The 27998-nt window shown below is 40.0% G+C and overlaps 1 protein-coding gene and 1 long non-coding RNA gene across 2 annotated transcripts in view; both read left to right on the top strand.

Moving 5' to 3' along the window:
* The window catches only part of LOC120532063 (B-cell scaffold protein with ankyrin repeats-like), a 213612-nt gene extending 201633 nt beyond the window's left edge, over nucleotides 1-11979 (top strand). The window contains exons 10-12 of the mRNA XM_039757970.1: nucleotides 3906-3968; nucleotides 7900-8087; nucleotides 11893-11979. Coding sequence (XP_039613904.1) covers nucleotides 3906-3968; nucleotides 7900-8087; nucleotides 11893-11979 — 338 coding nt within the window. The remainder of the gene's footprint in view (nucleotides 1-3905; nucleotides 3969-7899; nucleotides 8088-11892) is intronic.
* Nucleotides 11980-14222: 2243 nt separating this feature from the next.
* Nucleotides 14223-27998, top strand: part of LOC120532799 — a 36133-nt gene continuing 22357 nt past the window's right edge. Inside the window, exon 1 of the long non-coding RNA XR_005634373.1 lies at nucleotides 14223-14281. This is a non-coding gene — a long non-coding RNA (uncharacterized LOC120532799). The remainder of the gene's footprint in view (nucleotides 14282-27998) is intronic.

Genomic DNA, 27998 nt, shown 5'->3' with positions numbered 1-27998 from the left:
AGTTGAATTTATTCTTTAAATTTGCAATGATGACTAAATTTAACTATATAAAGTCAAAACTTGTATATATAAAGTCATTCCCGAATATACAAAGTCAAAACTTGATTATATAAAGTCACTGTCGGAATAAATAAAGTCAAACCTGAATATATAAAGTCAGCGTCGGAATATATAAAGTCAAAACTTCTTCAATATATAAAGTCAGTGTTGGAATATACAAAGTCAGCGCTGGAATATCCATCCATTTCCCAACCCGTTCAATCCGACCACAGAGTCACGGGGGTCTGCTGGAGCCAATCCCAGCCAACACTGGCCGCAAGGCAGGAACCAATCCTGGGGCACATGCATCATTTTCAAAACATTCCCCGAACAGTGTTTTTTTAATTTATTTTTCTGAATACGTTTTTGTTAACTTAGTTCAGTTCAGAGTCGTTTCAATCAATATATTTTGACTTTGACTTTATATATTCAGGAATGAGTTTATATACTCCGATGTTGACTTTATATAATCAGGAATGACTTTATAAATTCCGACGCTGACTTTATATATTCAGGTTTTGACTTTATATATGCGGGAATGACTTTATATATTCAAGTTTTGACTTTATATATTCCAGCGCTGACTTTATATATTCCAGCGATGACTTTATATATTCCGACAGTGACTTTATATATTCAAGTTTTGACTTTATATATTCGGGAATGACTTCATATATTCAAGTTTGACTTTATATATTCTGACGCCGACTTTATATATTCAGAAAATCAATGTATTTGCCTGTTTGGCACCCCATAGTATATGTGTGTGTATATATATGTACACATGTATGTATGTATGTATGTATATATATATATATATATATATATATATTGTCAGGGATGCCAGGGCAACGACCCGGCCGGGCGCCATGAGGGACGGAAGAGGGTCAAAGCCCACCCTGGATCACGGGGCCGCGTTCCTGGTTGCTCTGGGTGCCACGGGTACAGGGCATGGAAGCTCCACCCTGTATGGGGCCCGTGGTCACTGCCAGGAAGTGCTTGGGGGAAGATTTAGGACGGCACTCGGAGAGCTGCCGGGAGGACAGCCGGCACTTCCGCCACGCTGGGGCGTGGCCAAGGGAGGAATGCCGGGAAAACCTGGGGCTCATCCAGGGACTGTATAAAAGGGGCCATCTCCATTCATTCAGAGCTGGAGTCAGGAAACGGAAGGACAAAGCACAGAGGAGCTGTGGAGGTGGCCCGAAGAGAGGCATTTGTGTGGCCAGGACTGAGTATTTGAGGTGTTGTGCACTTTATTCTGGGTCTGAGTGACCAGTATTATTATACATAGTGTATATAATAAACGTGTGGTGGTTGAGTAACAACATGTCCGCCTGTCTTTGTCCGAGTTGGCTCCGCAATAAATATATATATATATATATATATATGCAGCAACACTCATGACAATGACAAAACAATTACATTGTCAATTATGTTACGTTATTATTAAAATGTTTCCTTTTCGTTTTACTTCTCCGCTGCCAAGCGCGGGTATTTTGATATATATATATAGAGAGAGAGAGAGAGAGAGAGAGAGAGAGAGAGATAGATATGACATCAACACTCATATCCCTGACAAAACAATTACATTAACAATCATATTACGATATTTAAAAAATTTTTCCTTTTCTTTTCAGAACTTCTTTAACACACTACTTCTCCGCTGCGAAGCTCAGGTATTTTGCTAGTTATACCATAGAATGCACAGCGTAATAGTAAACTAAATGTAAAAACATTGAATAACACTGAGAAAACCTTGAACAACAGGGAAAACTAGCACTGCAAGAGTTCGCGCTATGGCACTACGAACCGCTTGCTAAAACACTTTTTTTAATGAGTTTTAAGCACGTAGAAAAAAATGAACATTTGAAAAATCCGTAATTTAATAAACCACCAAGTTTGATTTGTAATGGTGCAGTTTCAAATTTTCAGTTTCTGATAACAAATACAAATTATAATCTTATAGTGTTCTCCTTTAAAGTGGCAACTTTAAACCATTGCTTAGTATTAGTGATCAGTATATCAAAGCATATCTTAAATAAAAAATATTTCTAGATAATTTTGAAAAATGTAACATTTTAATTTTGAGATTGTTTGACAGTGTTATCCATCCATCCATTATCCAACCCACTATATCCTAACTACAGGGTCACGGGTGTCTGCTGGAGCCAATCCCAGCCAACACCGGGTGCAAGGCAGGAAACAAACTCCGAGCAGGACGCCAGTCCACCATAGTTTGACAGTGTTACATGATTTTAATGAATAAGTCTTTACTATGGTGGGAGTAGTATACATACATTTTCAAAGCTATGGTATTGTCTGTAATGTACTGAGAAAGGTGGCATTTCTACATTAAAGGAAAGGGGCATAACTCCATAAGATATTATGCAAAATAATTAATAAGCTTCACTCAGCTTCATTTTCTTAAGCAATTTTATAATTTTTTTCTATCATATGCTCAGTGTAGTTACTTATCTAGAACAATATTTCTTCATGTATTATGAAAAGATACGTTTCTGCTGGGTTCTGCAAGCCTATTTCCAGCAGACGGACTGGAACAATTGGCCCTGCAGTGTTTTCTATATCCCTGAAGGTCATCACTTTTATTATTTTTTTTTCTTACTTATTTTGAGACTCTTTCCTTTCAAGTTTTTTCCAGTTAAAAGCCTTGAAGCAAACACCAGGAAAGAGACACAAAGAATGGTTCCATTTGCTCCCTTAAAACATATTGTTCTCATGACATTCTGCTGCATTTTGATTTTTGCGTAATGCTGAAGAGTATTTTGCTAATTTGGCAAATCCACTAAGGAAAACAAGTCAGCAGAATGATGCTCCTGTTTCAAAGAAGTGCAGAACCCTGGTGTTGAGAAGACTGGATTTGTACTGTATACAGAAAATAATTAGAAATAACGTTTCAATTCTAAACTTTGTTAGGAGTTAGGATTTTAATTTAGGCAGTTTCAAGTCAAGTTTACTGTCATGTGTACATATATATTGAAATTTGAATTTGCATTTCTGCAAAGAACAGTTGACAGTATAATACATAAAAAGTATACTAAGCATGCAACAGATATATACAGTAGTGCCTCATACTTCAAACAATTCTAACTTCAAATGTTCCAGAGTTCAAATGCTAAATTCAAGAGAAATTCCATCCAGAGTTCGAATGATGCTTCCATGTTTGAACTGTGCGCGCAGGGAAAAATGTGTCAACAGATGGTGTTTATTTTTCCTTGTGATTGACTGTTCAGAAACCTTACAACATGTGGGTAGAAGCTATCTACAAGTCTACTAGTGTGAGTTCCAATGTTCATGTGTTGTTTAGCAGAAGAGAAAAGTGAGAGACATGACTGCGCATAGCCATTACATTATCCTGAGCTGCAGGTGGTTACAAGACTCTCAGTTTACTTAGCGTTTAAATCTATATAGCTGTATTTCATCAGATGATGATGATTTCAGATGATATCACAATGAACTGATGCCAGTCATTCAGAGAGGGTATCTGCATCCCATTGCTTGATTGATTGACTTTTTTGTAATGTGAAAGGGGCATGAACTTGCATGTTTTGCTACTCAAAATCAAAAATTAGCAAAAGATGGGCAAATATCATTACTTAGGCAAGTTAGTGTTTATATTAAAGAACTCTGTACACATATAGAAAAATTCTGGTATGGCCCCAGCTGAATTTTTACAGCAATAATTCCACTGTTTTTGTATGTGTGACTTTTAAACTACTAATTTGCAAATTACCTTCAGAATCATAAGATATTCTAAAAGAAATATTTTTGCTGAAAGAGAATTATGTTTTTCAAAGTTACAATGTCAACTAACGTGAATTGCACATGTATTGTGTTTTTTCCTTTAGTTTTCCAACAGAAATCTGCTCAAGGAGATAATGGAGCACTGTATTCAAACCCTTTAAGACAATGTAAGTTAACATGCATGTTTTTATGTATAAAAAGTGAATATTAATTCATAAGCCATGTCCTTTTTGTAATTTTAACCTACCAGCTAGCTTATCCCCAATCTGGTAGTGCAGAATTCAGTAAACTTTGGTGTTCCTTAGTTGATTGAAGAAGGGAGTTTACTGAAATTATGATTGTTCTAGTTGCTCATCTCAGTCCTTAAATGGCTAAAGTGTATGTGTGTGTGTATGTGTGTGGGTGTATTTTTTCTAACTATATCCTGCGTTATTTGGATTTTTTCTTTAAATAAATATACTGTTACTTTCCAGTTTTTAAAATTATTTTATAATTCAATAAATTCATAATATGGCTGATTCACTTTTTCAACTATGACTATGTTTTTGTGATCTCGCTTTTTAGGATTGTGCTGTTTTATTGCTTTAAGATGTTTTGGTTATTTAAGCAGTTGTTTGCTGATAATGACACTTGTTTCTGCTTCTGTCATTTACACATGCATTTACTCTTTGTTAATAAGCACAATGTAAATACAATTCTAATGAAATCCTTTAGTTAGCTGTCCATTCTTACTTTCATTCTGTAATCAAGAAGAACATAAAAGTGATTTGTTGTCACAGAATATTTTTTCTGTACTTAGAATAGTAGGCTCACAAGCTGTTGGGGGCTTTGGAGCTGGGCCTTTAGGGTAAATCTCAGAGTACAGCCATTAAACATACTAACTGAGAGGAGCCGGCTGGGACAGCTTGGGCATTTTTTTAAAAAAGTTGCTCTCTGGGTAGTAGGCGTATTTCCAAAGGCCAATGGGTTGAAACCCAAAGCCAGACCTAGGACACGTCTCTTCAATTCCAGGATGTTCTTAAATGCAGATGTTTCTGTCTTGCCTGTTCTGGTTTGATCAGCCAGTCACCTTTATGATGTTCATAAGGTGAAGTGGATAAAAAGGTGAAGATCATTTCCTGATTCAATTTACAACTGAAAAAACGTTTTTCTTTGGGTTTCTATTTTTATCAAAAATAAATGAACAAAATAATAATATTTTTGGATGAAAAAGGACTTTTGCTTGGTTTGTAGTTATATATATATATATACTGCTCAAAAGAATTAAAGGAACACTTTTTAATCAGAGTATAGCATAAAGTCAATGAAACTTATGGGATATTAATCTGGTCAGTTAAGTAGCAGAGGGGTTGTTAATCAATTTCAGCTGCTGTGGTGTTAATGAAATTAACAACAGATGCACTAGAGGGGCAACAATGAGATGACCCCCAAAACAGGAATGGTTTAACAGGTGGAGGCCACAGACATTTTTCCCTCCTCATCTTTTCTGACTGTTTCTTCACTAGTTTTGCATTTGGCTACAGTCAGTGTCACTACTGGTAGCATGAGGCGATACCTGGACCCTACAGAGGTTGCACAGGTAGTCCAACTTCTCCAGGATGGCACATCAATACGTATCATTGCCAGAAGGTTTGCTGTGTCTCCCTGCACAGTCTCAAGGGCATGGAGGAGATTCTAGGAGACAAGCAGTTACTCTAGGAGAGCTGGAGAGGGCCATAGAAGGTCCATAACCCATCAGCAGGACCAGTATCTGCTCTTTTGGGCAAGGAGGAACAGGATGAGCACTGCCAGAGCCCTACAAAATGACCTCCAGCAGGCCACTGGTGTGAATGTGTCTGACCAAACAATCAGAAACAGACTTCATGAGGGTTGCCTGAGGGCCCAAATGTCTACTGTGCCCTGTGCTCACTGCACAGCACCGGGGAGCTCAATTGGCATTTGCCATAGAATACCAGAATTGGCAGGTCCACCACTGGCGTCCTGTGCTTTTCACAGATGAGAGCAGGTTCACCCTGAGTATATGTGAAAGATGTGAAAGGGTCAGGAGAAGCCGTGGAGAATATTATGCTGCCTGTAACATCGTTTAGCATGACTGGTTTGGTGGTTGGTCAGTGATGATCTTGGAGGCATATCCATGGAGCGACTCACAGACCTCTACAGGCTAGACAACGGCATCTTGACTGCCATTAGGTATTAGGATGAAATCCTTGGACCCATTGTCAGACCCTACGCTGGTGCAATAGGTCCTGGTTTCCTCCTAATGCACGACAATGCCCGGCCTCATGTGGCAAGAGTATGCAGGCAGTACCTGGAGGATGAAGGAATTGAAACAATTGAATGGCCTTCACGATCCCCTGACTTAAACCCAATAGAACATCTGTTGGACATTATGTTTCGGTCTATTAGGCGCCACCAGGTTGCTCCTCAGACTGTACAACAGCTCAGGGATGCCCTCATACAGATCTGGGAGGAAATGCCACAAGACACCATCCGTCGTCTCATTAGGAGCATGCCCTGACGTTGTCAAGCATGCATACAAGCTCGTGGGGGCCACACAAGATACTGAAAAGCATTTTGAGTAGCAGAAATTAAGTTTTTGAAAAAATGGACTAGCCTGCCACATCTTCATTTCACTCTGATTTTAGGGTGTCTACACAATTGAGCCCTCTGTAGGCAGAAAACTTTTATTTCCATTAAAAGACTTGGCATCCTTTTGTTCCTAAGACATTGCCCTGTCGTTATTTGTATAGATATCCAACTTCATATTGAGATCTGATGTATCTAATGTGTTTCTTTAAAGTGTTCCTTTAATTTTTGTGAGCAGTGTATTATTAGAGTGAGAATCTGAAAATGATTTGATGTTAATTTATGCATAACCTCAAAAGAATGTTATGAATTAATATATTCCAAGCCTATCATTCTCCGGTCTCTACCTTAGCAATTCAAGTTAGCTATCAGTCTAACTGTGCTTATCACAAATGAACAAACTACTACGGAGGCTCTGATAACTGTCCTATGGTGAATCTCAGATAACTGTCCTTGGATGATAATCACTGCCCAAGTGCTGATCAAAACATTTTAGAACGGTAGCTGTGTATTTTAAAAATCATAAAATATAACTGGTTTACACATGTTAAAGGAATATTTTCCCGCAGAACCAGAGCTAAAGTGACATGCACTATTTAGATAGATAGATAGATAGATAGATAGATAGATACTTTATTAATCCCAAGGGGAAATTCACATAATCCAGCAGCAGTATACTGATACAAAGAAACAATATTAAATTAAATAGTAATAAAAATGAAAAGAATTAAAATAAAATTAATGTTCGCATTTACTCCCCCGGGTGTAATTGAAGAGTGCATTTATATTTGAACTGAGCAATTTTACTGAGATTTATTAAATTAAAGTACATTGTATTAGGTGATCCAACATTGCTGACAGGCTGTGCTAGTATTGTTTATAGGAGTCACTGATATGCATTTAGAGAATATATGCTAGTGCTTTAGAAGATTTAATGATTCGTTAGATTCATGAAAGTTAATACCTAAGTAGTTTTGGTGAATCAAAAGACGGAAGAATACTTCTGTGACATTTCAGTGATAAGTAAGTGTAATGCAAGATTCTTGAGTATACAACTTGGAATAAGAAATCTTTCTTTTTGATGTAATGCAATTCTTTACATAACCTGCATACTACAAATAGATAGCGATACTGATTTTCTCTAACTCAGCCATAAATGTGTTCCTTTGAATTGTAATCATGTATGTTTTGCAAAGTGCCTTGTGAAAGGAGCTCTAGAAAATATTGTACATTTTAACTAATTGATTGTTTAGGCGGTTAAAACTAATTACGATAATGAGACAGGCATCAAGTTAGTGAAAAATCTGTTGATTGTTGATCTTTTAAATGAAATAATACATTAAACAAATTTTATGTGTGGATTCTAGCTTTATGTTGGTTTATTAATAATTTAAAATTTCTAACTTAGGTACAGCTAAAAAAGATGTGGGCATTGTTGCTACAAAGAAAATAAAGCCAAATGTACAAATTACACAGATACTCTTTCAAGACACTTTCTGTTTGTTTCTATAGTCAAAGGAAGAGACAGTTTGACATCAACCTATGACACGTTCATACCACGACAGCCCTTTGGACTGGACCAACTCGTGGCACTACAGGAGAGAGTCAAGAGAAATTCAATTACGGTGGATGAAGCACTGGAGAAGTTCAGTGACTGGCAAAAAGAGCAAATGCAAAGAGGGATGGATTTAGCACAGCAGGTATTGTGCTCTACTTGGAAGAGTATCTGGCTTTTTAATATTTGTCCTGAGGACCATAGTTTAATCAGAATTAGCAAACATCTGTATATTAACAAACAGTACAAGAAAGGAAGCCAAATGCAAGAAGCAAACTCTTGTGGAAAAGCAAGAAATATAAAACAAAGAGCTCATGGTCACGCCTTTTAATAAAATATTTACTTGGAAAGGAAGTAAAATGGAACCAATACCTATTACTAAAAGTTCATCCCCTCCTCCAATTCCTGAATATTGAAAACAAATTACATGTAGATAAAAAAAACTAGGTGTTCTGTGCACAGTGGTAAATCATAATAAAGAAAGGATATGGTTTACATTGAATTAGAAAGCATAACCGCACTGAACTGCTCACCATCTTTACACTTTCTGTATTCGTAGTTTATGCAGTAGGCACTGTGCTAGTCAAACAATGGACTAAATTATATAAAAAAATGAGGAAATTAACTAATCTTAAAATTGGGGAAATATGTGTTTGATTATTTCTGAAGAAGGAAATTTGGTATGTAAGGAGGTTTTGCAAAGAGACTATGATGTAATGGGCAGCACGGTGGTGCAGTGGTAATGCTGCTGCCTTGCAGTAAGGAGACCAGGGTTTGCATCCTGGTCCTCCCTCCATGGAGTTTGCATGTTCTCCCCTTGTCCACATAGATTTCCTGCAGGCTGTCCATTTTCCTCCCACTGTCCAAAGACATGCAGATTAGGTGAACTGGTGATTCTAAATTGACCCGAGTTTGTGTATTCACCCTACAATGGACTAACACCCTGTCCAGGGTTATTCCTGCCTTGTGCCCTATGCTAGCATTACCCTGTTCAGGACTTAAGTAGGTTAGAAAGTAACTTACTGACTATCATGTAACAATAAAAATGCATCAACAAGAACTAGAACATCCAGTATCCAACCCATTTGTTATAAATTATAGATATTATATATGACATTAAAATTATATATACATCCATCCTCAAACCTGCTATATCCTAACGACAGGGTCAAGGGGGTCTGCTGGAGCCAATCCTAGCCAACACAGGGCGCAAGGCAGGAAACAAACCCTGGGCAGGGCACCAGCCCACTGCAGAAGAACTAGACCATCAAGCATAAATTGTGCACAACAAGTAAAATGCCGCAGTGAACATAATGCTTATGGTATAGCATTAGATCTTTCATATTACATATATAAATTTAAACCAAAATTAAGACTTGACTAATAATTTGCACCAATGATAGCAAATCAGCGCTGGGCATAGCTTTTTTTGCTTCAAAACCCTGAGCCTGTGACCTGGTGGCAACAAGTACAATTGTAATTTTAGTAGGTAAGTTCTACAGTATCTTAGAGAATATGCTCAGCTTTCCTCAGTACTTGCTTGTTAATTTTATTGTTTATTTTACTACTTCGTTTTAGAATTTGATTTATTCTGATTTTGATATTACCATTGAAATATCCACACCAAATCAGAAGAACATATGTTAAAAATTGAAATAAATTTAGAGTTCACAGTTAAATGACTCACCTTTCTTAGACAGCAGAGGTAGTTGGTATTCAAAGTGGCCTCAAAATTTGAAATATACAATGACATGGTTCACTAGGCTAAAGATCATCTAAAAATTATATAAGGTAGACAGACCATGTACATATTCAGTAACCCAATTTTAACTCTAGACTAAAATTTAGTTTAAGTTTCCATGATAAGCAAATACCAAAAATTGTGACATTGTGCTGGCTGGTCCAGTGGTAAAAGCAAAAGGACATGGAAAACTGATAATGCACAGATCTGGAGTAATCTAGAGGAGTTGTTTATATTGGGAATAGTGCAGGTATTCAACCCCTAAGCAATGTTGTTTAAGAAGTTGTGGTGGAGGTAATATGGGTTGCTGGCAACAAGAGGGCAGTCCTATTCAAAAGAGGGAGATCCATAGGCACTTAAAATGGATAGCCATTTGTGAGAGAATGTCCTGGAAGCGATTTACCAAGGGACCCTAAGGTATTGGAGAAGACAGAAACACAAATGTTACGTGGTCTTTTTAATAAGTATTTGGACTTAGGGGTTGCTACAGGGAGCTCTGGGAAGGAACTCGCCCTGACACTGCAAGTGGTTTTGTAGCCTGTACTAAAAAAAGCCATCTACTGAGCATAAAACGAACCCTTGACCAGAGAGTCTCTACACTTAGAGTCAAGAGAAAATGTGACAACGGTTCAAAATGCCAGGAATTTAGTGTGGCCAGATAGAAGGACTGAAGATCAGTTGTTTGCTTATATTTTGAACAATGGGTTCATGCACACTATTAATAGACTGGATCTGGACATTTGTAACTATGGATGAAATGATTTCCTTTTTATTCATTTGTTCCTTTGTATTCTCCCACTGTTTTCCCCTTCCATGTATTAATTTTCTTGTTTAATAAAAGCTATTATTTTAATAAAGAACATTATTTTGGCATTCTATTGCAGGTAAGAGTTCCACACAGAGGTACTTCATCACACTATAAATATTGTATTTATCATGTAATTGACAAGTGTAAATGATTATTTAAAATTTTATGGCTCTTCAAAAATACAGATAACATTTTATTTGCTCTATAGCTTATTAAACATATTTTAATTTACTTTATCAAGTGTGATCCTGAAGCAGATAAGCAGGTTAGAAAATGGATACAGTAGATGAATTCTAAAATAAACTGTAACCTCCATTGACATTCAAGGCAAAATTTAAATTTTAAAACTTTTTTTTTTAATTTCAACTTAAAAACTTTTCCATACCAATGATAGATAGATCATTTGTTCATGCAGTGCATTGTTCAGTTTGAACAATTTCTTTGACATGGGAGTGGTGGCTTTGGACAATCAGGGATAGGTTGGACAGGTAAAAATGGAGATTTAGCTGGCAGGAAACATAAAGACAATTTCAGAAGACACCCTATGACAAGTGTTGACAGCAGAAATGACCATTTTCTAAAGATACTTTAACTCAATGAATTGGTAGCCCAGGTTAAGAGATCAAAATAGAGATTATTAATTGAGTTATATCAGCAATTTAACCTAATTAATCCATATGGATTGTTTGTCCATTCAGTTTATTTAATCAAAAATATCAATGGTACAGTACACATGATAGACTATGTTGACAGTTAATCATTTTCTAACCTGCATGTCCTTGGACTGTGAGAGGAAACCGGAGCACCCAGAGAAAATTCCATGCAGACACAGAGAGAACATGTAAACTCCACACATAGAGGACCCAGAACATGAACCATGGTCTCCTTACTGCGAGGTAGCATCACTGCCACAGTGCCACCTTGGACTATTTGTTCTCTGTTTATATTATAACAATTTAAGGCAAAATAAACTCAAAAATCATAGGACTAGAGAACCTGAAGTGTACTCCAAGGGTTACTGGTGTAGATACACGTTCCAATATTTTTTATTTAGCTGTTGTAATATGTATACTAAGAAATAAAATATTGTGCTTTACAATACACACAGTGACCTCCTTAAAATGGTTCTCATTATGCATGCTAGTAATATGATTTATAATATTTAATTAACTGCCAGTTTACATTTTCACAGCCAACTACAAAAAGATACTATTGCTCTTTTATTGCATCAGCTGAATTGTGAGTCCATGTTTTTTACTAGTAAGTTAAATATAATTAGGCAAAATTAATGAGAAAAGCAAAGTTTATGAATCAGAAATTAAAAAGGAGTGTCACTAAAGTAGCTTTTTAATTTAAAGATGTTCAGTATTGCATGTAATTAAATTCTCCTGTATTTTTAAGTTGTTCACGTTTCTGTTCATTGTGAAGGCATTTCCACCATGCTGCCAGGAATATAAATTCAATTCTGTGGTAGAGTTAAGGCTTTAAGCATGTTGCTGCCAGTGTCCACCCTCATGCATTTAACATTTTGGGTATATAAGGATGAATACAAAAGGATATAATGCAGTTTTCCTATGATTTGTGCAGGTAAGCTTCTGCATGTGTAACTGCTGACATAATATGTGGAAAATGTATGTAATGAAAGATTAATTTAAGGGCCAGTTTAATTAAGGAAGAACAAAGACTCTTTTTAGTATATTCAGTATTTTCCTTGTACTGTTTTAAAATTTTCTGATGTACACTTGCAGCATATGGCCTCCTAAATATCTTCCTAGTTTAGCGTTGAATTTACAGCATTAGTCATAAAGGGTACCTGATGACTGAAGCCCCACTGCTCTATATGTAATGGTCAAAAGAGTAGTGCGTACTCCATGGCAACAGCCAGAGTGTTGCTGGACCACTGTGTACCTGCAATGTAAATGATAAAAAAAATCTCTGGTAGAGTTAAATAGCACAGTTGTTAAGTAGATAAAAATAAAAACAAAAAAAAAATTCAAGTTATTGGGTAGCAGCTTGAGATCCATCTCCTAAAGAGTAAGAGGTAATTTACATGAATTACTGTACCTACTAACTGCAAATGTCATGTGTGGATGAAACAATTATAACTAAGAAAAACCAGGCCCAAATTACCACAAATATTTTTCTGTGACATTAGCTTTTCAACACTAAATTACTGTAACTACTACATTGGTCAACCTTCTTGATAGCCCTGTCCTAATTATAGCTATAACATCAGCAAGTAAATGTATTTATAGAGTAAGGTGTTTTGAAAACTTTAGACAGATTCCTCTGCTTTTTCCCTCCATTATTAAGTAGGATGCTGATGTGTTTTCTGTATAGCCAATACTGTACTGAAAACTCATAAAAGCCAGTCTGCCCTACTACTGGTCTCCCTGCCTACTTTCTATTACTGTAATGATCCTCTTAAACCACATCTTAGTTACTTAGCTGTATACTTAGTGGCTGCTGGCTTTCCATACTGACACTGGGGAGGAATGTCACAAAGTGATATTTCTATTATGTCTTGTCACTTCTAGCCCCTAGCTAGCAATTTAACCTATTGTGTCTGATAATGGCATGCAGTTTACTTTAAAGGGATTTCAGGAGCTCATGCAGAATACCTTTGTTTATTACATGAAAAAATATAAAATATCTCCTGTTGTGAAATCAGCTTCAAAAGCATGGCGCAAGGTGCTAAGGACATATTAGAAAGCCCCATTTCTGCAGGCTGGCACCAACAGCTATCAAAGTTCACTGTTGCAAAGTATGACGCTTCTTGTTTCAATACTTGGTGCAGCCCTATATAATTTATGATGTTTAGGAAATGTAAAATATCCCTGGATTAAATCCAGTTTAATATTACTTCTAGAGTTAGCAGTTCTGTAAAGATTCATAATGTTAAATAAGAGCGTCTGAAATAGATGACAGTGTGCATGCATAAATCATGTTACTAGGTCACCAAAGACACCAGAAACTGTTGTGAAAGCAACAGGGTCCTTATATGTCAAAGTAAAAAAAAAAGAAAACTGTTGACGGCTGGATCATTCTAAAATATTCCGGAGAGTCGAGAGGTCAAGTAAAGGGCACCATGCATCACATAACTAATAATTCTGAAAGACAAGAGGAGCATAGTAACCCACAGCCAGTTATGCACCAACAAGCTCACTGCTCATAACTGCCACACTTACTGCTTATGAGGGGCTTTAAAAAGCCAAGATTATAATTATGTTCTGTAGGAGAAGGGGATGCAAGTCACTGTGTATAATGACATTGAAATAATACTCTGCCCGTATAGTATTGAAACAGGACAAACTTTAAAAATCAATAAACAAACAGGTATCACTAAATAAGTGGAGGCAAGGTACGCTCCAAAACGTGGCGACGGGTAGACTGACTCGAACAGAGGCTGGCACGTGAGTAAGGAGGTCCCCTCTTGGCTCCCCACTCTTAACATCACGCTTCACCCTACCCTTGGCCCGCAGCCTCTGTCTTGGATTAGCACAAATAAATTGCTCCTGCAAGCAAACTATGGTACATAGTGAGATGAGAGAAGTCACAAAATCAACTGGAATGTTCAAACAAATTATAGAAAAAAACCCAATCTAAATCCGTTAAGTAGTTCGCTCGTGAAAGCAGACAGACAGACAGACATTGGATTTTATATATAGAGAGATTAGTTATTGATTAGTTTAGATACTATTTTGCATAACTTTTTTTTGTTTTTTTTTTAGGAAAATGCAGCTTCGAGAAAGCATTCTTCCCAAAGGAACAGATGATGAGTCTTTATATGGTAAACCTGCTTTCTTAATATTTGTCAAGTTAATAGAAATGTTGCATGAATTCATTTTTATAGTGAATAATGCATGAATATGTTGAAAAATATTTTGCAATGCATAAAAGGAATGCATATTCACTTCAACTTGATTTTACACAGCATATTTCTAAATGTGGCTCAGCAATACAATGGCATCCTGTCCTGTCCAGGGGTGTTTCCAGTTTTGTGCTGAGTGTTGCTTCCCACTATCCTGAATTGAATTAACTGGATTTGAGATTGTTATATTATTCATCTAAATAGTCATAAAACAAATTTGTCTTGAATTAATAAATGCATGAATCAATCTTTCAGTTTAAATATACAAAAATAACCACGAAATGTTACTTAGATGATAATAAGAAATTTGGAAGTATAGAATTAATATGAGATTCAAAAGTACTGTCAAAATCACACCTGCATTTTAACCTGTGTATAAAGTGACACTGGAAAACCATCTATGCAGATACAGACACTACCAGATTTTAATAAAGTGGATTTTGAACATATAGGAAGAATTTCAAATTTCTTGCAGTGGAGGTTAAGACAGCGTTATGTCCTCCAATTTTAATGTCATGAAGACAAAAAATAAAAAAAGATGGAGGAAGTGCTTTGGAAGGTTTTGTAAATGTATAATTGAGTATTGTCTGCAAAGCAATGAATGCTGACACCATAATGATGTATAAACTACCCTAGAGGAAAAACATACACAGTGAAAAGCAAAGGACCTAGTAGGAACCCCTGAGGAACACCATAGTTAATACTTTTTCAAATGAACAAACTGGAATCTGTTAGTTAGGTAAGACTGCAATAATGAATAGACAGTCTCCATAATTCCTAAAGAGAAAAGATTTTTGAGTTAAAGATAGTGAGGAATTTATAAAAGCCAGAACAAAGAGAATATGAACAATGAGAAGTCCAATATCAGCAGCATAAAGCAAATAGTTTCTGATTTTTATAAATGCCACTGCGGTAATAGATTTAGCATGGAAACCTGACTCATCATTTTTCGAAGAGATTGTTACAGCTGAAATGTATAAGAAGTTGTTGATTAACAAAGAAGGCAGGCACCTCTTCATATCATAACCACAGACCAGTGACACTTATGCCTCACATCCTGTAAATGTTTGAGAGACTGGTCCTGGACCATACGAGTCCTCTTGTGGTAGAACACCTGGATCCACTGCAGTTTGCCTAATGGACAAAGATTGGAGTGGAGGATTCAATTATCTACAGTATCTGCTCCACAAGGCATATTCTCACCTGGACAAAGCTGGCAGATCAGTGAGGAATATATTTTTGTATTTCTCCAGTTATTTCAATACCATCCACCCATCTGTGCTAAGGGGTAAGCTCAGAGATATGCAGGTGAATAAGCCTATGTTGTTCTGGATAATGAACTATCTTTCGGGTAGACCACAGTTTGTGAGGCTCAAAGACTGTGTTTCTGATACGGATGTGAGCAACACAGTACTTTACTCAGTACTCCTCAACTATAAATATAACATGAGGTAATGTCACTTGCCGAAATTCTTAGATGATTCTGCACATATGGGGTGTGTTGATAAGGGGAATAAGAAAAGTCTAGGAATCAGGTGGAGAACTTTGTTTCTTGTTGCAAAGAGAACTGTCTGCAATTTAACATCAGTAAAACCAAGGAAAAGGTTATTGACTTTTGTGGCACCAAAGAGTCCCCATATCTGATCACTATTTAAGGAATGGATGTAGAGGTTCTCCACTCCTACAAGTACTTGGGGTAAATATTATTTACAGGTTGAACTGGTGTTGGAAAACAAAGGAACTATGTAAGAAATGGCAGAGCATGGACTGACATTCTTAACATGTTCTATAACTCTATGATGTGCAGTGCAATTTTTATGCTGTGCTGTGCTGGTAACATCATTTCAAGAGTTGTCCGCCAAATCAATAAGCTAATTAAAATGGCAGGATGATTTATAGGATGCACTCTAGACCCCCTGGTGGTCATAACAAACTGAGTGCCATTATAAACAATGCAGTACATCCTCCCCCTGACACATTAACAACGAGTACGTTTGGCCAATAAATTATTCAGTGTGTTAAGATGGGCCTCCTTTATACTAATAGCAATACATCTACGTCTCACCAAGTCAGAAGTTTTATTTCTTTTTAATTTTCTTGCTTCATAGTCATTGCAGTGTGTGTTCAGACAAAAGTGTGTGTACATTTATTTATGTACCTATTTATGCAATAATGTATTTAATGTGCTTCTGTAGAGAGCCAAATTTCCCACTCGAGGTAAATATCTATCTATCTATCTATCTATCTATCTATCTATCTATGTTGTAAAATGTCAGCTAAAACAGAAAAATTGAAAATTTTAAGGAAATGTAGAACAGATGAAGAGTTAAAAGCAGAATAAGTGAAGAAAGGCAAACTGAAACCGTGTTGATGGAAATCTGGTCCAGTGAATAAGCAGACAAATCACCTCAGCAAATGGCCTGCCATCTACTAAAAGAAAATCAGAATCAGAACTAGAATATCTGGAGAAACACATCCAGGATTGGAACAGACAGAGAGAGAGAGAGAGAGATTTATGGTCTTGGAGAATCATAGTAATTGGAAAAAATATAAAAGTTAACAACAACAGTATGATGAAATAGTATTTTGGGAGTGCAATAATTTGTGCCAAAAAGAAATTCTAGAATTTCTCTACACCAAAAGTACATGATCAATGCATAAATACTCTGGTCTACACAAGAGATTCTTTATATTTAATAAGATGATCCTCATAGGCTTGAGCATGTTCAGATAAACCAGTTCTTTCAAAAATGTGCTCCAGGTGAAAGTCTGGCATTTTCATAGCACACAATTCTTTGATATACCAGAGTGCATCATGATATAAAGAAATGGTCCAGAGTTTAACCAGTGCTAAAACATCCAATTCAACAGATTAACACTTATAATAGAGTCACCAACTCTGTTGTGGGTATTTAAGGAACAGCATTATAAATTCTATTTACAATAGAAGCAAAATCTGCAAGATTCTGATTTAATTATAAAATAAATAGCAAATCAATACACTGATTGATTTTCTGGTTGTTCAACTGAACAGAAATATTAAAATGAACCAAATGAATTATATGAACTTTAGCAAGGATGGGGAAGATGATGTTATGTGAAACCATAAAATTTTAATGCAAACAGAAAATCAGCAGGAAGGGGACAGTTAAAAGAATCTACATGAATATTAAAATCATCAAGCAACAAATCATTTGTAGGTTGACATAAAAGTTCACAATTCTCAATTGCAGATTTTGGGGAACTATATAGTACAATAATAATAAAGCTGTCAAACTGAATAACACATTAACAATAACAAGACAATTCAAAGAATAAATAAGAATTCAAATTATCACTTTTTATCAGCTCTTTGGCGGATACTAATAATAATCACATTTCAAGCACATTTTAAGTTCCACTTCATTAGCCCTTCTGCAGCACTGCACCAATTACTGAAAAAAATAAAGAGTTAGGTGCTGTTGCATTAGGAATTTTCATAGCCGAAGGTACCCAGCTTACCACAGTTTTTTCTATTTTGTATATACTCATTTGCACCATGTATTAAAAAGTAGATTTGAAGGAGATTTGGTCTGGATATATGCCATATGAATGCGTGACACTAATGCAAACCATGTGCTGATAGCAGACACAATTGTGCTCATTCAGGCTACAGAAAATTGGAGGTGGGGAAAATTCCTCATATGATCCTTACAATGCTTATCAAACATATAATGAAGAAATTCTGTGCAAGAACTTATTTAAAGTAGTTTGGGACCATGGCTACAAATAAGCTAACTCTGTTATCCAAAAACATTTTCAGTCTCTTATTATTCTTCCTGTCTGTTACTCTGCATGGGGCAAACTCCATAACTCCCAAACTCAGTCACTTAGACCTAATTTGGAGTCGCCAATTAACTTAACATGAATGGGTTTGCGGGAAGGATGGGAGGAGCTCTGGGGCACCAGTGGTAAATTCTGTGCTGCCCAAAAAAATCTGAGAAAAAAAAAGCTTGAATTAGTAATGTCCAATAGGACTTACACATGTGCCTTTATGTTTTTTGCAAAACAGTAAACAACCTACATCGGTTATACTATTAAAGGTTCCCTAGACCCATTTTATTAAATTAACTAGCAAAATACCCACACTTCGCAGCGGAGAAGTAGTGTGTTAAAGAAGCAATGAAAAAGAAAAGGAAACATTTTGAAAATAGCGTAACATGATTGTCAATGTAATTGTTTTGTCACTGTTGTGAGTGATGAGTGTTGCTGTCATATATATATATATATATATATATATATATATATATATATATTTACACACACACACACAAACATATATATATATATATACATATCTATACATATACACATACATATACATACACACATACATACATACACACACATATATACACACAAATACATATATATTGTAATAACTGGAGACCAGAGGCGTGAAAAGGTTTGGGGCAGCCACCCGTTTAATGCGGTTTCCCGGCTGCAATAGAATTTGAGACATTTCAAAACAGTTGTTTACACAACAGAGTCCAAGACAGAACTGCCTGCCTAAGCAAAGGCAGTGAGCTTTATAGCTCAGAGGCGGAAATGATGTCGTCCTCTGGGCGGAACTGGAAGTGACATCACCCTTGGGGCGGAACCGAAGTGACCTCATTCTTGGGGCGGAACCGGAGGTGGTGTGTCCTTCCTGGAAATGGCGGCTCCTGGTGGGATTTCCGGGTAAGACCTGCAGAGAACTCAGAAAGAGCGTCAGCGTACCCCGCCCCCCCCCTGGGCAGATGTATAAACAGTATTGTCTAAGCCCTTCAGCTGCTTCCCATGCACGTGTGTGACAAGACTCCCCCCTCAGCCCAGACCCGTCGGGTGGGCGACCAGCACCGAGAGGTCGTGGGCCGGGAGAGGGCATCGGCGTTGGCATGAAGGGACCCCTGTCGATGAGCGGCGTATATTTGTACTGCTGCAGGTCAAGAAACCACCTCGTGACCCGCGGATTCGACTCCCTGTGAAGGGCCATCCACTTTAAAGGCGCATGATCCGTCACCAGAGTGAACACGCGACCCAAGAGGTAGTACTGCAGCTGCGTCACCGCCCATTTGATCGCCAAAGCCTCCTTCTCCACCGCCCGCGTACCTGGTCTCCCGGTCCAACAGTTTCCGCTCAGGTACATAACGGGTGTTCAACACCGTCGGCGCTTTGGCTCAACACGGCTCCCAAGCCTGTGTCCGGCGTCCGTCTGGAGGACAAAAGGGAGAGAAGTTAGGGGAGATTAAGATAGGTGCTGAAGTCAGAGCCCTTTTTAAGTCACTGAATGCAGCCCCCGCTTTATCAGACCATACCACCGTATTAGGAGCTCTTTTCTTTGTCAAGTCGGTCAAGGCGCCGCTCTCGGAGAAGCGAGGCACAAACCGGCGGTAGTACCCGGCCAAACCGAGAAAGGATTGGACTTGCCGCTTGGTTTGCGGACGGGGCCAGGCCATTATGGCTTGCAACTTGGAACACTGTGGCCTCACAGTACCCGCCCACTAGGTAGCCCAAATATTTGGCTTCTCTCAACCCGAAGTAACATTTCTTGGGGTTGATGCGGAGCCCGGCCTCTCCCAATGTCCGTAATACTGCTGTGACCTGCTGTATGTGCTCCTTCCAGGTGCTGGAATAGATGACAACGTCATCCAGATAGGCAGCACAGAGCGAGTTATGGGGCGGAGCACTTTGTCCACCAGGCGCTGAAAAGTCGCAGGCGCCCGTGTAACCCGAATGGAAGGACACGATACTGCCAGTGTCCGCTAGGAGTGCTAAACAGGTTTTTTCCTTCGCGGACTCCGTTAAAGGAACCTGCCAGTACCCCTTTGTCATGTCAAGTGTAGTCAAGAATTTGGCTGGTCCCAGTCTCGAGGAGGTCGTCCACGCGAGGCATGGGATAAGCATCAAATCGGGAAACTTGGTTGAGCCGACGGAAGTCATTGCAAAACCTCCAACTGCCGTCAGGCTTAGCAATCAAGACGATGGGGCTGGACCAGGGACTACTACTTTCCTCGATCACTCCTAGTGCCAGCATTCGCTTGATTTCCAGTTCCACTTCTACTTTCTTTGCCTCCGGGAGTCTGTAGGGTCGCTCACGGACGATCACCCCCGGGTCAGTCACTATGTCGTGCTTCAGAGAGTCGTCATTCCACTGTTCTCTCTTGAAAGAAGCCGGAGTCGCTCTAAACTGAAAGTGCAACTCAGAGAGCGGGTCCGGTCTGACCTCAAGGGCGGAGAATCCTCCTCGCTGCCGGGCGCTAGTGGATGCGTAGTAGCCCGCGACGGTCCGGGAGTATCTTCGTCACTCTCTTGGCCTACCGCCCCACTCCCTGTCGGCTGATTACACGGTGTGGAAGCAGCTTGAGATGAGTCTTTATCATCTATAACGAGGCCAAAAGCTTTTCGGGGAATGCTTTCTAAACTACCGCGGTTACTGTCAGACCAGTCCCGCCCGAGGATTACGGGAAACGGAGGATCCGGGTGTACCGCTACGGTAAGCCGCCGAAGGGTTCCTCCGAGACATACGTAACACCGGGCGGTATTATGCGGCGGATATCTCCGTGTATACATTTTAGACTGGTCTTTTTTTTAATCCATTGTTGCGGTAGAACAAAACGGCGAGCAACGACAGACACGTTACTGCCGGAATCAAACAGCGCTGTTACCATATGTCCATTAATAATAAGCTCTCCCGTATGTTTATCCGCCAGGGATTGCTAAGGGCACACAAACAACCCCGCCATTGTCCCCTACGGTCCGCCTTGTTCCCCGACAGGTCGCAAGCCAGACGGCCCGGCGACTTCGGAACAGGCTCTGGATTGCGTGGAAGGGACTGCTTTTGTAGGACATAACTCCCGGGTAGTCCACAGAGCGGCTGGTCTGCCCTCCCGGGTTTCACAGCCGGCCTCTGGGGTTGCAAGAGCTGTAGCAGCTCGTCCAGGGAATGGAATTCTCCCCAGGCCGGCTGGGCAAATTCCTGGGGTATTCGCTGTAGCAGCAAAAAACAGGCCACTTGCTGCACTATTTGCAAGGGGGTCAAATCAAATGGCCGTAGCCACTCACCCACCTGTTGCCAGAGATCCATAGCCTGCTCTGACAGGCCTTTCGTTGGGTTAAACTCCCAGTCTATTATATTCTTTACCTGCCGGCCTGGGGACAGCCCATCGTTAACAGGGACCTTGGTCCCGATGGGCTCGGCTTTCCTACCCAGAAGAGCATACTGAGCCACTCGTGTGTTTTCCCCAGAAGCCAGCCCACGCCTGTGGGTCCCCTCTACCTTCTCCACGAGATGGGTTGGTAGCCCGGGTTATGCTCGTGGAGCAGAGCCTGCACCGCGTCCTTCCTGACCCTCCGGCGCACTCCCTGCCCCGAAACTCGGCCCCGGTACTCACCCACCTGGTTCCTTGAAGGTCCGTGTCCCGGTTCTTCGGGGACACCATCCTGCCGACTACGCCACTGTAATAACTGGAGACCAGAGGCGTGAAAAGGTTTGGGGCAGCCACCCGTTTAATGCGGTTTCCCGGCTGCAATAGAATTTGAGACATTTCAAAACAGTTGTTTACACAACAGAGTCCAAGACAGAACTGCCTGCCTAAGCAAAGGCAGTGAGCTTTATAGCTCAGAGGGCGGAAATGATGTCGTCCTCTGGGCCGGAACTGGAAGTGACATCACCCTTGGGGCGGAACCGGAAGTGACCTCATTCTTGGGGCGGAACCGGAGGTGGTGTGTCCTTCCTGGAAATGGCGGCTCCTGGTGGGATTTCCCGGGTAAGACCTGCAGAGAACTCAGAAAGAGCGTCAGCGTACCCCGCCCCCCCCTGGGCAGATGTATAAACAGTATTGTCTAAGCCCTTCAGCTGCTTCCCATGCACACGTGTGTGACAATATATATATATATACATACACACACACATATATAAACATATATATACATATACATACATATCTACATATATACACACACAGCTATTTCGTATCAGTGCAATACGCTGTTTGTTAAAACGGATGACACCCGCTCTTACGTGCAAGTCTGCGTGGATATTATGAACTATCGTATTTGTTCAAGTTCTATTTAAATTTTAAATAGAAGGAATTTTTATTTAGTCGACAGAAATATCTTTGGTAGGAATGGTAAAACAGACAGGAATATTATTCCTGAATAAATCAACTCAAACCTTAAACAACTTATAATATTTTGCTCTCCATAAAAATATATCCTGTCTAAATTATACAAGTTAGAAATAAAGTAAACATTAAAAGAACAAACATTCAAATTTCTTTACTCTTATGTAATTTTATATATAAAAATAAACTTAGATTTTAAATATCCCAAAAGATTTTGCTCTCCATAAAAATATATCCTGTCAAAATTATACAAATTCAAATATGAACATGCTGCATAACAAAACCTGGAAATATAAATAAAATGTGTTCCTTTCAGCAATAACAAATCAAATCATTCAGTTGTCTTTGCTCATATGTCATTTTAGAGCTGGACGCCTGGCATCTTTTTTGGCACAGGTTCGTTTCTGTTTGGTGTGAGGTTCTGTGTTGTGAAGATTCTCAGGATGGATTGCAGGTGCTCATCAGTGAGGCGACTCCTGTGTGCTGTTTTGTTAGTCTTTATCACTGAGAAGAGCTTCTCACACAGATATGTGCTACCAAACATGCACAAGGTTCGAGCCGCATGTAGACGGACTTTTTGTTCTTCAAAGTCACCAAAGCGCCGTGCAAACTCAGTGCGCTCAGTTTATCAGCAAAGTGCGATTTGGGAACACCGTAGTGACGACTTGGTTTAACATTACTTGGCAACAGGGAAAGTGGGGCAAGTGGTTGTGTCTCCCATAAAAGCAGCTCAATTGAAATCACTTTGTGATTGTGCACGGTAAAAGCGTCCGCTGAAGTGTCAGATTCTTATTTAATTCTTCTGCTTTCTGTATCTTCTGCATTGCATTCAGGTCTTTCAGGTTACCCTGATGTTTTGTTTTATAGTGCCGTCTTAGATTAAATTCTGTAATTACAGCCACATTAGCTCCACAAATGAGACACACGGGTTCAGTAAACATATACTCAGCCTCCCATCGGTTTTAAAGGCTCTATTTTCAGAATCAACTTTTCTCTTCAGCATCGTGTGAGCTAGCTTCGCAATAACTTGCAGCATCATAAGGTAGACTTGATTAACGCGGTAAGTGTTCGGCAAGGCAGCTGAAGCGCTGCATTATGGGATCTGTAGTTTATTGTGTTACCAGCGCTTCATATACCGGGCTTTAATAACAATAATACAGTATATAAAATGATCTCGCGGGCGGATATAATTACGCCGGGCGGATGTGGCCCGCGCCCTTGAGTTTGACACATATGGACTAAATAGAACTTGAAAAGATATATTTTTCAAATGTGATCGCGCAATTCAGATAGAGTTGGCGCACTACAGCCTGCATGCCTCAATAAGTCATCCTCCCTCGCTCTTACTTTTTACCGTTCATCTAATGAATACACTGAGTATGGCTTTACCAAAACAATCATTGATGGCGAATAAAGTATCCATTATTCGAGTATGTAGATCGGGTTATATATATATACATATATATATACCCGCGTATCGCAGCGGAGAAGTAGTGTGTTAAAAAGCTAGAAAAAGAAAAAGGAACATTATAAAAATAGCGTAACATGACTGTCAATATACAGTATTTGTTTTGTGAGTGTTGCTGTCATCAAGGATTTGATTATCATTATTTCTTTCAATCAGGTTCGTATTTGTAGGATGTGTTGTGTTCAAGTTACATTCCGTGTTTGTCAATCGTTGTAAAGATGACAGGTTTCATTCATCGATTCGTTTCTTACTGCATCAATAAACAGCTCGTCTTCTTCTTTATCTGAGACCTGACACACTGCATGCACGGGTTTTTACACTGTCTTCCTTTAGCGGGACATTGACTTTTTCCAACGTGTGCTTTGTTTCCGCAGTAGTTGGATTTATGAATATGCTTGTATGTATGAGACGCTTCATATTTTTGCTGCCTTTTCAATTGTGTAATTCGGTTTTTGTTCAGCGCTCTTTGCAACTGTTGCTTTTTATCTGTGCACTGCGTCAGTTCACGTGAGCCACTCGGTGTACATGCATCGAAGGTTCCCAGCTGTGCTGGTGCCATCTCGTGCTATGTCCATGGCTGTATTTAATGTTACCTTAGTCCTGGCACTTAAAACTTTCTCTCGCAGTTTCGCTGAGTTTGTGTCAAACACCACCCTGACCATCTCATCTTCCTCTCCATAAGCACAGTCCTTCACCCGTGAATATTTACCCGTGGCAGTTTGCTATTGGATTGCGCTGACGGACGGCCTTATATGGGCAGGCACTAAATTACAAACGCCAGCGCAGCCTGTCTATGAACTTAATTTAAAGTGTAGGTTTACATCGTGCTTTGTTTCAAGTAGCAGAACTCATGAATATGGTTGTATATGTCACTCGCTTCGCTTCTTATTGTTTCGCTGCCTTCTCAATTATATAATGCATGTTTTCTTAAGCGCTTTTTTGAGGTCTTCCTGGTTTTCTATGTACTGCGTGATTACGTGGGAGGCGTGATGATGTCACACGAAATTCCGCCCCCACGGCGTTGAAGCTCATCTCCATTACAGTAAATGGAGAAAAACTGCTTCCAGTTATGACCATTACGCGTAGAATTTCGATATAAAACCTGCCCAACTTTTGTAAGGAAGCTGTAAGGAATGAACCTGCCAAATTTCAGCCTTCCACCCACACGGGAAGTTGGAGAATTAGTGATGAGTCAGTGAGTGAGTGAGTGAGTGAGTTTGACTTTGCCTTTTATTAGTATAGATGGTACTTCTGAACAGGTTATAGATAGATAGATAGATCGTTATTGTCATTGTAACCTTTTACAAAGCAACAAAGAAATTGATGGTGCAATCGACTCAGTGTGAGGCGTAATAGTTAAAAAGACAAAAATAATAACAAACCGAATAGTAATAAAAGTACTTTACAAAATATACAAATTGCACTTGTTATATATACAAATTGCACTGGTTGACTTAATGCCTGTACTGCACATTGGGAGAATGATATGGAGCAGTTTTATTCTGAGTTCAGGGCCATGATTGCTTTTGGATAAAAGCTGTTTTTAAGGCAGTTTGTCCTGGTTTTCATTGCTCTGTATCTCTTGCCCAATAGCAAAAGCTGGAAGAGGCAATGATCGGGATGTGATGAATCCTGTGAAATGTCTATAGCTTTTTTTGCGGCATTGGGAGGTGTAGATTTGTTCCAGAGTGGGGAGGGTACAACCAGTTGTTCTCTCTGCTGTCCTGATGACCCTGTGGAGCGGTTTCCTTTCTGAGGAAGTGCAGCTGCTGTATCACACACACTCTCAATGGAACAGTGATAAAAACAAAGGAGCAGATTTTTGGGGAGATTGTTCTTTCTGAGGATTATCAGAAAATACAGTCTCTGCTGCGCCTTATTCAGCAGCTCCTTGGTGTTGGCACTCCAGGTCAGGTCATCCTTCAGCTCAATGCACAGAACCTGAACACTGGTATCCTCTTTACACAGGCCCCACCAATGATGAGTGGCTGGATGTCAGTTTTGTTTTTTCTAAAGTCAATAACAAGCTTCTTCGTTTTTGTGGTGTTGAGGAGCAGGTTATTGACTCTGCACCACTCTAACAGCCACTCCACCTCATTCCTGTATGCCAGCTCACCCTATTTGCACTAAGATGAGTCTGACCACCGTCATGTCATCCACAAACTTTAGGATCTTGTTGCTATGGTGAGTGGGGACACAGTCATATGTGTAGAGGGTGTAGAGGAGTGGGCTGAGCACACAACCCTGCGGCATCCCGGTGTTGAGGCAGAGAGCAATGGATGTGTGGGAACCCAGGCTGACCCTCTGGGAGTGACCAGACAGGAAGTCCAGTATCCAACTGCAGGTGAGTGACGGAAGTCTCAAATCTGGGTGTTTGGACACAGTTGTTGTGGGAGGATGGTGTTAAACGCCAAGCTGAAGTCCACAAAAAACAGTCTGGCGTAACTCCCCTGCTGCTCTAAATGGGTCAGGTCAGCATGAAGGGCTGTGGCCACAGTGTCCTCCGTGGATCTCTTTGCTTTGTAAGCAAACTGAAATGGGTCCAGGTCTGCTGGGAGGCAGGCGATGATATGACTCTGCACCAGTTTCTCAAAGCACTCCATGATGACAGATGTGAGTGCCACTGGGCGGAAATCACTCAGACTGTTCGTGATGGATTTTTTCGGCAGCGGAACAATGACTTGAGGTAGGATGGGACTGTGGCCTGGGACAGGGACTGGTTGAAAATCCGAGTGAAGATTCCGACCAGTTGATCCGCACAGTCTTTCAGCACCCGTCCAGCCACACCGTCGGGTCTTGCAGCCTTCCTCGGGTTCACCTTCCTCATCACCCGCCTCACCTCACACTCTTCCACCGTGAGTATGTTGCTGTTGTGAACAGACGGCTGTGATGGAGCTGCTGTTGGTGTCGCCTCAAAGCAGGCAAAGAAGTTCAGCTCCTTTGCCAGAGAAGCGTCTCCCTCAGCGGCCAAGGAGTTGCTAGATTTGTAGCCGGTGATGTGCTGGACATCCTGCCACACCTGCCTGGTGTTGTTATTCCTCAGACGGTCCTCTTTCCTCCTTCTATATGCTGCCTTGGCCTCTCAGATGCCTCTCTTCAGGTTTGCTCTGGCTACACTGTAAAGAGCCCCATCACCAAACCTGAAAGCAGTATTGCTGGCTTTCTGTAGACTCTGGACATCCCTCGTCATCCAGGGCTTCCTGTTGGGATAAATCCTTATGTTTCTGTCCCTGGTGACGTCCATGCAGAACCTGATGTAATCCAGGACTGCCGTACTGTGGTTCTCCAAGTCTTGGTGATCGAAAACCTCCCAGTCAGTTCTCTGGAAACAGTCCTGCAACTGTTGGGAGGCCTCCTCAGGCCATATGGTGACAGTCCTGGTCATACTGGGAGCTTGTTTCCTGAGAGCGGTATATGCAGAGATCAGAAGCAGGGACGTGTGATCAGACTGGCCAAGGTGTGCTAGGGGTTTAGCCCTATAGGCCTGTCTGATGTTTGTGTACAGCTTGTCCAGTGTTTTTACTCCTCTGGTTGCACACTTTATGTGTTGATGAAATTTGGGAAGAACTGCTTTCAGATCTGCATGATTAAAGTCCCCAGAAATGATGTGTACAGCCTCAGGGTACTTGCTCTGTTTACTGCTGATAGTGACATACAAAAGCCCCAGAGCCGAGCTAGCATTAGCATTTGGTGCTATATACACAGCAGTTAGCAGTATGGCACTGAATTCACAGAGGAGGTATATGGTTCTGCATTTAATTGTCATAAATTCCACATCTGGAGAGCAGTGTCTGGTGACTATGGTGGAGTTCGTGCACCAGCTATTGTTCATATAAATGCACAGCCCCCCTTCACTTTTCTTATCGGAGCTCTCTGTCCTGTCTTGCTGGTGTTCTGTGTAGCCTGCTATCTCGATAGCCATGTCTGGTATGAGTGGATTCAACCACATCTCCGTGATCAGCAGGATGTAGCAGTCCCTGATGATCTTTTCTGTTGCAATCAGCAGCTTCCACTAGTCCAGTTT

This window comes from Polypterus senegalus, chromosome 7 (assembly GCF_016835505.1).
Source record: "Polypterus senegalus isolate Bchr_013 chromosome 7, ASM1683550v1, whole genome shotgun sequence".
Taxonomy (NCBI): Eukaryota; Metazoa; Chordata; class Cladistia; order Polypteriformes; family Polypteridae; genus Polypterus; species Polypterus senegalus.
Note: the sequence above shows the minus strand (reverse complement) of the source record. Positions and strands in the feature narration are given on the sequence as shown.